This window comes from Trichechus manatus, unplaced genomic scaffold, assembly GCF_000243295.1.
Source record: "Trichechus manatus latirostris isolate Lorelei unplaced genomic scaffold, TriManLat1.0 scaffold00090, whole genome shotgun sequence".
NCBI lineage: Eukaryota > Metazoa > Chordata > Mammalia > Sirenia > Trichechidae > Trichechus > Trichechus manatus.
Window position 1 is genome coordinate 11,294,168 of NW_004444026.1, and position 10,942 is coordinate 11,305,109.

Genomic DNA, 10,942 nt, shown 5'->3' on the forward strand with positions numbered 1-10,942 from the left:
TTGAAAGGTTGTGGGTGTAATCATATGCAATGCCTATGATCTTGCTCCATACTTTCTGAGCATGACTATATTCCTTTTTTCTTTTCTTATCTTCACAGCTTCCATATACCCACAGACTTCAGTTCCTGCAGCCGGGTCAGCTATGACAAATTCTTTGAAGACAGATTATCAAATTGCCTCTCTAATGTTCCATTGCCTACAGATATCATTTCAACCCCAATCTGTGGGAACCACTTGATAGAAATGAGAGAGGATTGTGATTGTGGAACTCCCGAGGTACTACCAAGAACTTTATAAAATGACCTAGTTTGTTTCAAGAAGATAAAAAAACAAATTGCTAAGAAGATAAACTACAGAAAAGTGTCTGTCACAGTATAAAATTCCATGCTTCTTATAATTTTGGACATGTTCATTTGTAAATTTTTGTGCAGTCAACCCTTCTGATAACAAATCATGCATTACTTAATAACTAACCAGCCAACCAACAAACCAACAGATCAACCAGCCAGTTATTGTCAAATTGATTCTGACTTGTGGCGACCCCACATGTGTCAGAGTAGAACTCTGCCCCGTAGTGTTTTCACATTGCTTAATAGACCTTAATTTCCTTCTCAAGTTTCCTTCCCCCTATCATTTTTTAAATACTATTTACCAACTTGTGCTTTGTATCCTTATCCCTCCCTTTCTTGCTGAATATACTTCAAGTTTCTGGTGTGACTAGAACTTATTGAGGAGTTAATTTAGGCACGGCACTGTGATAGTTCTCAAAGAGTGTAAATAACTTGACCAAAGTCACATAGTTGGTAAATAGAGGAGTCAAGATCTAATTTCAGATATGTCTGTTTCCAGAATACCATATCAGTTTGCACAGGGACCTCCTATATCTCTTAATGCTTCTGAGCTCAGGAGTTATTACCAGAAGTGCCTGGCCGACCAGCCCCTATTCACACAGTAGCCAAGGTCCTAATAGGACTGCCTTTGACTCCATCTTATTAACACTTAACATGAATAATGTGCCAAGCCTGCAAAGGTCCGGCTCTTCAATCATTGGAAAAATACAACTTACAAACGTATTCACTCTATGACAAAGAGTAATCTTTCCCACACACCATTTATATTTGAAGTAAGGGCAAGAGTTTTAACTCGAAAAAGTTGTAATTCTCAGTGTAGCACTCCTCTGTGGAAATTTGGACAGCTACAGGGGAAAGTTTCTGAGGTAGGATTTCCCCCAATACCTTGTGCAGGTAGCTGATTTCTGAAAAAATGAAGCTAGAAGACCCAACTCCCCTTTAAGTAGAGTTGAATTGAACGTCAAAGACAGATAAAGAACTGTATCTCCAGATTTTGAGCACATGCTGTAGAGATTGAATCTGCTACTGAATAGGTACATAACTGATGAATTGAATTAATTGTGTTCTGTAACTATTTAGATGAATTTCCTACAAATTTTTTTTCTCAGATTTTACCAAAAACAATAGGGCATTTCAGTATTACAGTGGAAGACAAGGGGAACTAGAAAAGACATACATGTTAAAAAAAAAAAAAGATGTAAGTAGTGTTCAGATCAACAATAAACCACCCACTGTTCCAATGCTGAAAATCATAATCTATGTGAAGAAAAAATTATATTATGAATTGTGCCGACCAAAAAGCAATTCAACATTTATATTTGTTTTTGATATTTCTTAGGAATGCACGAACATTTGCTGTGATGCTAAAACATGTAAAATCAAAGCAGGTTTTCAATGTGCACTGGGAGAATGCTGCGAAAGATGCCAAGTAAGATTATTCCTTTATAGTATTCCAATAATTACGATTACTTTTTATTTTTCCTATATTATTATGTCAGAGACTATGTCAAATGAATAGGCAAAGCAATATTTTTCTTTCTATAAAATAATTCCACCTACTATTTATCAAGCCCTCACTGAGTGCTTTAATACGTGACTTAGTGAATCCTCTAATGGCTTTTGAGGTAGGTATTATCACATTTTGATTTTGAGGAAATGGAGGCTCAGAGCAGAAAATGTGCAAAATAATGTGCCCACTAAATGGCAAGCCCCAAATCTGAGCGACTCGAAAGCCAATTTTAGTTGCCTTTAACAGTGCATTGAGTGAAAGAGCTTTTATTTCAAATACTGTAGGGGTGCCACCGTCTTCAACCTCTGAATTCACTTTAGGGTGAAATTCTTAGAAATAAGACATAAAAATGAGGCTGTCATTGTCACTTTCTCTGTGGAGATTTTTGACTTTCCCCTCAAGATAGAGTTTAGCATTTCACTTTCTGTTATTGCCTGTAATTCTCCTATATTGTGATCATTTGTTTATGTTCTTGATTGCTGAGGGCAGAAGACTGTCTGATTCGTCTTTACCCAGCACGGAATCTGGTACATTTTAAATTCTCAATAACTGAAGAATGGAAGTGTACATGAAATACCAGGTTATGGGAAATGTTTGGGACAGAATATATATTTTTTAATTTAAGAGGAAGAGGAAAGAAATAAAGGAAGCCAAAAGGAAGCCAATTTGAGAACTTCAGCAGTACTCTGTACTTGTTTATTAAGTGCTATTTGCTAGAGATTATGGGAGATAGAAAAAAAAATCAGTCTCCGAACTCAAAGAACATCTATTTCCCTAAGACAATGATATACACACATAAAAATGATGAAAATATAATGTGTGATTAGATGCTCAGATAAATACTATAATGATGCCCTCCAATTGTATAGTAATTTCCCCATACATTCTCAATTCATTTTCACAGTAGCTTTGTAAAGTAGATATTAGATGAGGAAGTGGATTTTCAGGGTAATTGAATCAATTTTCTAAGGTTACACACCTAGCTGGTGGCAGAGCCAAGATTCAAACCCGTATTGTCTAAATCCAAATGCGGAGCTCTTTACTGTGCCACATGTAGACAATAGGAGCAGCAATTTGCATTGAAGAATTTTCATGGAAAACGAGGCTTTAAACTGGCCTGGGATATATGAATAGACATATAAGTAAACAGAATGGGAAAGGATTTCCAAATGAGTAGACAGAGGAAAGTAAAAAAAAAAAAAAAAAGTAAACGGCCATCAGCAAGGTTTGTGTGACAGCTAGTAAGAAAGCTAGTCTGACTGAAGCAGTGAGGATTGCAATTGGAGGTTCTCATACGCTCCAGTTGAAATTTTGATGTGAAAATATTGAAAGGTTTTTGATGCAGTGAGAGCATGGCTGCTCACTTCAGCGAGGTAAAAATGTGCTTCCCGTGTCCACTCAGTCCTTCTCAAATTGGTGTAAATGGCAGAATTTGTTTTACTAAGGTTTATCTGAGGAAATAAGAGCAAGATCTGCAATAAATAGAGTTAATATATCAAATGAATATCTGGTTATTTCTCCCTCCTGATAAATCATTCAATAGGAAGATGTGGGTTGAAAAGAAATACCTGAAAATACTATAAAAGGAATTAAGGGTTAGGAAACTTGATGCCTGCGAAAGTCTCAGAGCATGCTGATCTGGGGTTTGTAAGCTTATCTTAATACCGAAGGTTCACTTTGACAATAAACCTCTGAAGCTGCAGATTTAAGTCTCCTTGTAAATCCTGACAAAGAAGCATTTAACTGTGGGAGAAATAACTTCCTTCTTTGGATCTAAGATGTTGCTTGATTTTATCTGTATTTTTCTAGTTTGTGTACCACAAACTCAGAAATATTGATTGCTTAAAGGCTTAGGGCATTTGCCAAAGTCAATTAACAACAAAAAAAGTTATCCTGAGTCATTTCTGACTCATGGTGAGCCCACGTGTTACCGAGTACATAGAGAGTTATTGGCTGTAATCTTTACAGAAGCAGATCACCAGGCCTTTCTTCCATGGTGCTACTGGATGAGTTCAAACCTCCGACCCTTCCATTAATAGCTGAGAACAAATTGTTTGTGCCACGCAGGGACCTTAATAGGGAGATGGCTTTAACTTATACGATGAAAATGTAAACTGGAATAGAATGATACCTCTAAGTAGCTTACAAAAAAAAAGCCAAATGGAAATTATTATTTGTGTTAAATTGAGGTATTAAAGTAAATCAGGTGGAAAACTGCCTTTTCTCCACTCTTGTTTTCTTGCAGGTTAAAGCAGCTGGTACTGTCTGCAGACCAGCAAAAGATGAGTGCGACCTGCCCGAAATGTGTGATGGTAAATCTGGTAATTGCCCTAATGATAGATTTCGAGTCAATGGATACCCTTGCCAGAATGGAAAGGGCTACTGCTTGATGGGAATGTGCCCCACGCTGCAGGAGCAGTGTACCGAGATGTGGGGACCAGGTAGGAACACAAACTCCAGCATTGCTGGCATTCCTGCCTCCTCCTATGAGCCTCCAAAAAAAAAAAAAAAAAAAAATCATATCATTCCAGGTGATACTGTTTAATCATGGCCAAAGGACCACTCTGTCCCATTCATCTTAGAAACCGTGTCCCTGCTCAAACTCATAAATAAGTGTGTGCCATGATTTAAGGTTAGTTTTAGGTTGCTAGATTTCACAAATAAAAATGCAAGTTAAATTTTAATTTCAGATTATTGACGACTATTTTTTAGTTTAAGTATGTCCCATGCATTATTTGGTGCATGTCGTTGTTGTATGCTGTCAAGTCAATTTTGACTCATAGCAACCTGATAGGACAGAGTAGAATTTCTCCTTAGGGTTTCCTGGGCTGTAGTCTTTACAGAGCAGATTCCTAGGTCTTTTCTCTGCAGATTGCTTTAACCATTGCACCACCGAGGCTTCTATTTGGGGTGTACTTGCACTTAAAGAAAAAAACAAAACTTTATCTGAAATTCAAATTTAACATGGTGCCCAGTATTTTCTCAGGCAGCCCTAATCAAGGTCCCTCTCTGAGAAATAAACCCTTAGAAGTTTCTGGTGAGGGAGGAGGGTGGAAACTGGGAAGAAGCAGGAGTACTGGGGGGGTGGGCAGGGAGTAAAGAAAGGGGAAAGGAGGAGAAAAGAAAAAGAGAGACTGGGAATACAAAAGGAGGGATGAATCATTTTATCCTCAATATCAAAAGTTTGAGGCCATATTCTCTGTTAACAACCCAAAATAAAATTAATAAAACATAACTTAAAAAAATCTTCAAATACTTTAAATAGAAGTGTAAATTGTGCCAAATAACTTGATTAAAAAGGTAATTTTAAAAATCAATTATTTGGACTTCCTGGATATGATGTGTATTTGTATTTAATTATCATACTCTTTCCTGCCACACTTTCAGATTTCTACTGAAAATGTTGAGGGAATTTTGTTTTTTTCAAATAGGGGAAAATCTGCATTATCTCAAAAATGTTTGAAGAAGGTTTTCACATGCCAGAAACTTAGCATAATTTCTGTAAATTTACATAAGAAAAATTCTAGGAAAGCAACAACCAATCACTGAATACACACAGAATACACACAGAAAAATAATAAGTCACCTGGGAAATAAATGGACAAGACCCTAGAAAAATTCCTCAATATAGACCTCTGGATCAGTCAAGAGTGGGCTGAGACATCATTTGTGGAGCAAAGCTTGATACCATTAGTGCATCAGGGAATGCACTGACGTGCTGGAATCTGGCCTCAGCAATATGTTTACACTTCATGTTAACACTTCACATAGATTCATGTACCCTTCATGCTAAATTAAAGGTGGAACCAAAGATGGTTTTGTTGGTTAGAGATCCCATTCTTCCTTACAGAACTCCAGTCTGTGGCAAAACCTGGGGAAAGAAAATCTTTAGCACAGAGATGAAGCTCTATGCTATAACTGTAAGCATCTCCTTTATCATCTGTTAATAAATCACTGCAATAAATTTTAACAATTACCTTATTTTGTCTGGCTCTGTTTAATATCTATCTCCCCTACAGGTCTGTAAAGATCCATGCAGGGACATTTTCTGTCTTGCTTACAGGAGTATCGTCAGTGCCTTCCCGAACAGGGGTTGGCATTTAGCAAATGTTCAAAATATCTATTGAATTAATATTCAATATATTCATTGGAATGGGAAATACCTTTTATATCATATGTTTTAAGGCATTTCTTATAAAAACTTGAGAAATAGATTTGCCTAAATAAAATTCAAATTTTTTTCAAAAAAGAAAAGATCACAAATTTATTTTAAATTAACTTTTAAAGTTTGAAGAGTCTAGTAACACATACTAGGAACAACAACAACAAAAAAGTCACTCTCTTTAACATCAAATCATTCCTACAAATCAATAAAAATTTGGGATCCCCAGTATTCAAAATGTCGCCCAGAGCATGAACAGGCTATTCATCATTAAGAAATAATTACAAAGGCCCAATGAACATTAAAGTCATTTTAACTCACTAGCAATGTAAGAAATACAAATTCAAACAAGTTACTCATTTATACTTGTTAAATTTGTGAAGATTTCTTGCAAACGATAATGTTGAATGTCAGTGAAGGTGTGACAAATCACCTAGTTTTACATTAGCACAATCTTTTCAAAGGGAATTTGGAAAAATGCATGCACAACCTAAAAAAAAAGTTAACAAAAAAGAATTATCTTTGATATGCAGGAATATTTTACTTATCAAGTTTTCTGCCAGCATTTTTAACATTTACATAAGTTTATTTTAAATAATGCTGACATAAGAAATTTGCAACACATAATTTACAAATAATAGTAACAAAATGTACAATTCTCATAACTGTAAATTTCATATAGCCAGTTGCTTCTCAAAGAATGACTTTAGGAGGCAGGGCCAAGATGGCGGAGTAGTCAGACACTTCCGGTGGACCCTCTTGCAACAAAGATCCAAAAAACAAGTGAATCGATTATATATGGCAATCTGGGAGCCCTGAACATCAAAGGCAGAGCTGAGGAACCAGACTTAGTGGCAGGGGAAGGGAGAGACGGTTTGGAAGCAGAGAGGAGTTGCCATACCTGACCCAGTGAGAGCCTGATCCCTTTGGGCCTGATCAGCTCAGGGATGAGCAGTGAGGCAGGCAAGCAGCTGTGCTCAGGAGGCACGTTTTCTGCACCAGGAGAGACCCAGCACCAGAGACTCTACATGGCCACCCAGAACAAGTGAGAAGTAGCCCTCCACGAAAGATAAGTACTTGCATACAGCTTACTGCAGGGATCAAAAACATCCCCTTAGGGAAAAACCTCTCTCCCATTTACCTCCCCACTCCCTGCTCTTCACTGGGTCCCCTACCTGCTTCAGCAATTGCTGAGTCCCCTGAAGTAGGATCTGTCACACACCCAAAGCCATTCTCCCTGCTTTGGAAAGTGAACAAATTAACAAAAGGGAAAAAATAAACTACCTTCTCCCCTAAGCCAGGAACCCAGGGTAAGCACAGCTCCTTTGCCTAGGCACAGGCATAAGGGATCCATGGACTTTGAGTACATTTACCCTTGCATACACATGTGTGGGCCTATGCTGTACTCATTACCACAGTACAACAGGGTACATACCAGAAGTCCGACTTCAACTGTTTCAGCTGTGAAGTGGCAGGTTCTTGACATTTGACACTGCTCTGCCCATTAAGCAGGGTCTTCACCTACCCACACCAGGGGCCTGAGGACTCGTGGCTCTACCCACGCCACCTAGCCAACTGCGAGAGGGGTCCATGAATAAGTGGTGCCCCCAAGTCCTTGCAGCCAACAGCATTAGGCGCTCATAGTCTGGCTGCAAAACCCACCCACCTGTGTGCTCTAGGGAACAGGGACACGACTTCCTCCTAGACACTCAGGGATGGCCATCAGCCCCCTGCCTTGCTCAGAGTGTGTCCCGCTTCTGCAGCCAGATGCCTGTACCTACACTAATCACCCATGCCTGTCTAGGACTGTAAGTGAGAGCCTAAACCACACACTTGGTGGCTATAGACCTGGGCACCTGATCTGAATCCATACAGGAGAGGTGGACGGACTCCTGGGCTCACATACCTAGTAACAGATCTAACCACCTGGTGAAAGGACATTAGAGCTTCAAAGTTGACAATAATAAAATTAGCTCATACGAGTAGCCTATTTGGCATATCAAAACAAAACAAGAAGCTAGGACACAGTAAGAAAACTCCCAAAATAAAGAATCTAGAAATTTTCCAGAGGAGGAAAATTTCTTGGAATTACTGGAGGCTGAATACAAAAGATTAATCTACAGAACTCTTCGAGAAATTAGGAAGGAAATTCGACAGAACGCAGAACATGCAATAAAGGAAATTAAAAAGATTAGAGAAGAGCATAATGACAAATTTAACAGGCTGCAAGAATCCATAGAGAGACAGCAATCAGAAATCCAGAAGATTAATAAACTTTCAGAATTAGACAACTCAATAGAAAGTCATAGGAGCAGAACTGAGGCAATGGAAGTCAGAATTAGTGAGACTGAAGATAAAGAACTTGACACCAACTTATTTGAGGAAAAATCAGATAAAAGGATTAAAACAAATGAAGAAACCCTAAGAATTATGTGGGACTCTATCAAGAGGAATAACCTACGAGTGATTGGAGTAGCAGAGCAGAGGGATAACAAAAAATACAGAGAGAATTGTTGAAGATTTGTTGGCAGAAAACTTCCCTCATATCGTGAAAGATGACGAAATATCTATCCAAGATGCTCATTGAACCCCACACAAGGTAGATCCCAAAAGAAAGTCACCAAGACATATTATAATCAAACTTGCCAAAACCAAAGATAAAGCTAGAATTTTAAGAGCGGCTAGGGATAAACGAAAAGTCGTCTACAAAGGAGAGTCAGTAAGAATAAGCTTGGGCTACTCAGCAGAAACCATGCGGGCAAGAAGGCAACGGGATGACATATATAAAGCATTGAATGAAAAAAAAAATGCCAGCCAAGAATTATATATCCAGCAAAACTGTCTCTCAAATATGAGGGTGAAATTAGGGTATTTCCAGATAAACAGAAGTGTAGAGAATTTGCAAAAACCAAACCAAAATTGCAAGAAATACTAAAGGAAGTCCTCCGGTTAGAAAATCAGTAACATCAGATAACAACCCAAGACTAGAACACGGGACAGAGCAACAAGATATCAACCTAGTTAGGGAAGTCACAAATGTAAATCCTGTGTAAAACACTGGAAATAGAGAAACAAATGTCAATATGTAAAAGATGACAACATTAAAACAAAAAAAGAGGGACTTAAAAAATGTAGACATAGATTTTTCATACGGAGAGGAAGACAAGGTGATATAAAGAAATAAAAGACTTGTGTAAGCTTAGAAAAATAGGGGTAAATATTAAGGTAACCATGAAGGAAACTAACATTCCTACAAGTCAAAATAAAAAACTAGAAAAATATAAAGACTTAGCAAATACAAAATCAACAACAATGAAACAGATGAAAAGAAAATACATAAAAACAACTCAGCACAGAAAATAAGTGGAACAAAGAAACTGTGAACAACACACACAAAAAAAAGACATCAAAATGACAGCACTAAACTCATACCTATCAATAATTACGCTGAATGTAAATGGACTAAATGCACCAATAAAGAGACAGGGAGTGGCAGATTGGATAAAAAAACATGATCCCTCTATATGCTGACTAAAAGAGACACACCTTAGACTTAAAGACACAAACAAACTAAAACTCAAAGGATGGAAAAAGTCATATTGAGCAAACAACACTCAAAAAAGAGCAGGAGTGGCAATATTAATCTCTGACAAAATAGACTTTAAAGCAAAGTCCATCACAAAGGATAAGGAAGGACACTATATAATGATTAAAGGGTCAATACACCAGATGACATAACTATCATTAATATTTACGTACCCAACAACAGGGCTCCGAAATACATAAAACAAACTCTAACAGCACTGAAAAGAGAGATAGACAGCTCGAAATAGTAGGAGGAGGCTTCAACATACCACTTTCAGTGAAGGATAGAACATCCAGAAAGAAGCTTAACAAAGATATGGAAGAGCTAAATGCTACAACCAATCAACTTGATCTCATAGACATATACAGAACATTCCACCCAACAGCAGCCAAATATATTTTCTTTCCCAATGCACATGGAGCATTCTCCAGAATAGACCACATATTAGGCCATGAAGCAAGCCTTAACAAAATCCAAAGCATCAAAATATTACAAAACATCTTTTCTGACCATGAAGCCATTAAAGCAGAAACTGACAACAGAAAAAGCAAGGGAAAAAAAAAAAAACAAAAAACACCTGGAAACTGAACAACACCTTGCTCAAAAACTACTGGGTTATAGAAGACATTAAGGATGGAATAAAGAAATTCATGGAATCAAATGAGAATGAAAACACATCCTACCAGAACCTTAGGGACACAGCAAAAGCAGTACTCAGAAGTCAGTTTATAGCAATAAATGCACACATCCAAAGAAAAGAAAGGGCCATAATTGAAGCTTTAACCCTACAATTGGAACAAATAGAAAGAGAGCAGCAAAAGAAGCCATCAGGCGCCAGAAGAAAGGAAATAATAACAATTAGAGCAGAATTAAATGAAACAGAGAATAGAAAAACATTTGAAAGAGTTAACAAGGCCAAAAGCTGGTTCTTTGAAAAGATCAACAAAATTGATAAACCATTGGCAAACTGACAAAAGAAAAACAGGAGAGGAAGCAGATAACCCGTATAGGAAATGAGATGGGTGATATCAAAACAGACCCAACTGTAATGAAAAGAATCATAACAGAATACTATGAAAAATTGTACTCTAACAAATTTGAAAACCTAGAGGAAATGGACAAATTAATAGAAACTCACTACCTACCTTAACTAACACAAAGAGATAGAACAGCTAAATAAACCCATAACAAAAGAAAAGATTGAAAAGATAATTCAAAAGCTTCCAACAAATAAAAAGCTCTGGCCCTGATGGCTTCACTGGAGAATTCTACCAAACTTTCAGAGAAGAGTTAACACTACTAAAGGTATTTCAGAGCACAGAAAAGGATGGAAT

The 10,942-nt window shown here is 37.4% G+C and overlaps 1 protein-coding gene across 1 annotated transcript in view; it reads left to right on the forward strand.

The window, feature by feature from the left end:
• The window catches only part of ADAM28 (ADAM metallopeptidase domain 28), a 114,931-nt gene that overhangs the window by 76,955 nt on the left and 27,034 nt on the right, over window positions 1-10,942 (forward strand). Inside the window, exons 12-14 of the mRNA XM_023736694.1 lie at window positions 99-276; window positions 1,690-1,779; window positions 4,106-4,301. Coding sequence (XP_023592462.1) covers window positions 99-276; window positions 1,690-1,779; window positions 4,106-4,301 — 464 coding nt within the window. The remainder of the gene's footprint in view (window positions 1-98; window positions 277-1,689; window positions 1,780-4,105; window positions 4,302-10,942) is intronic.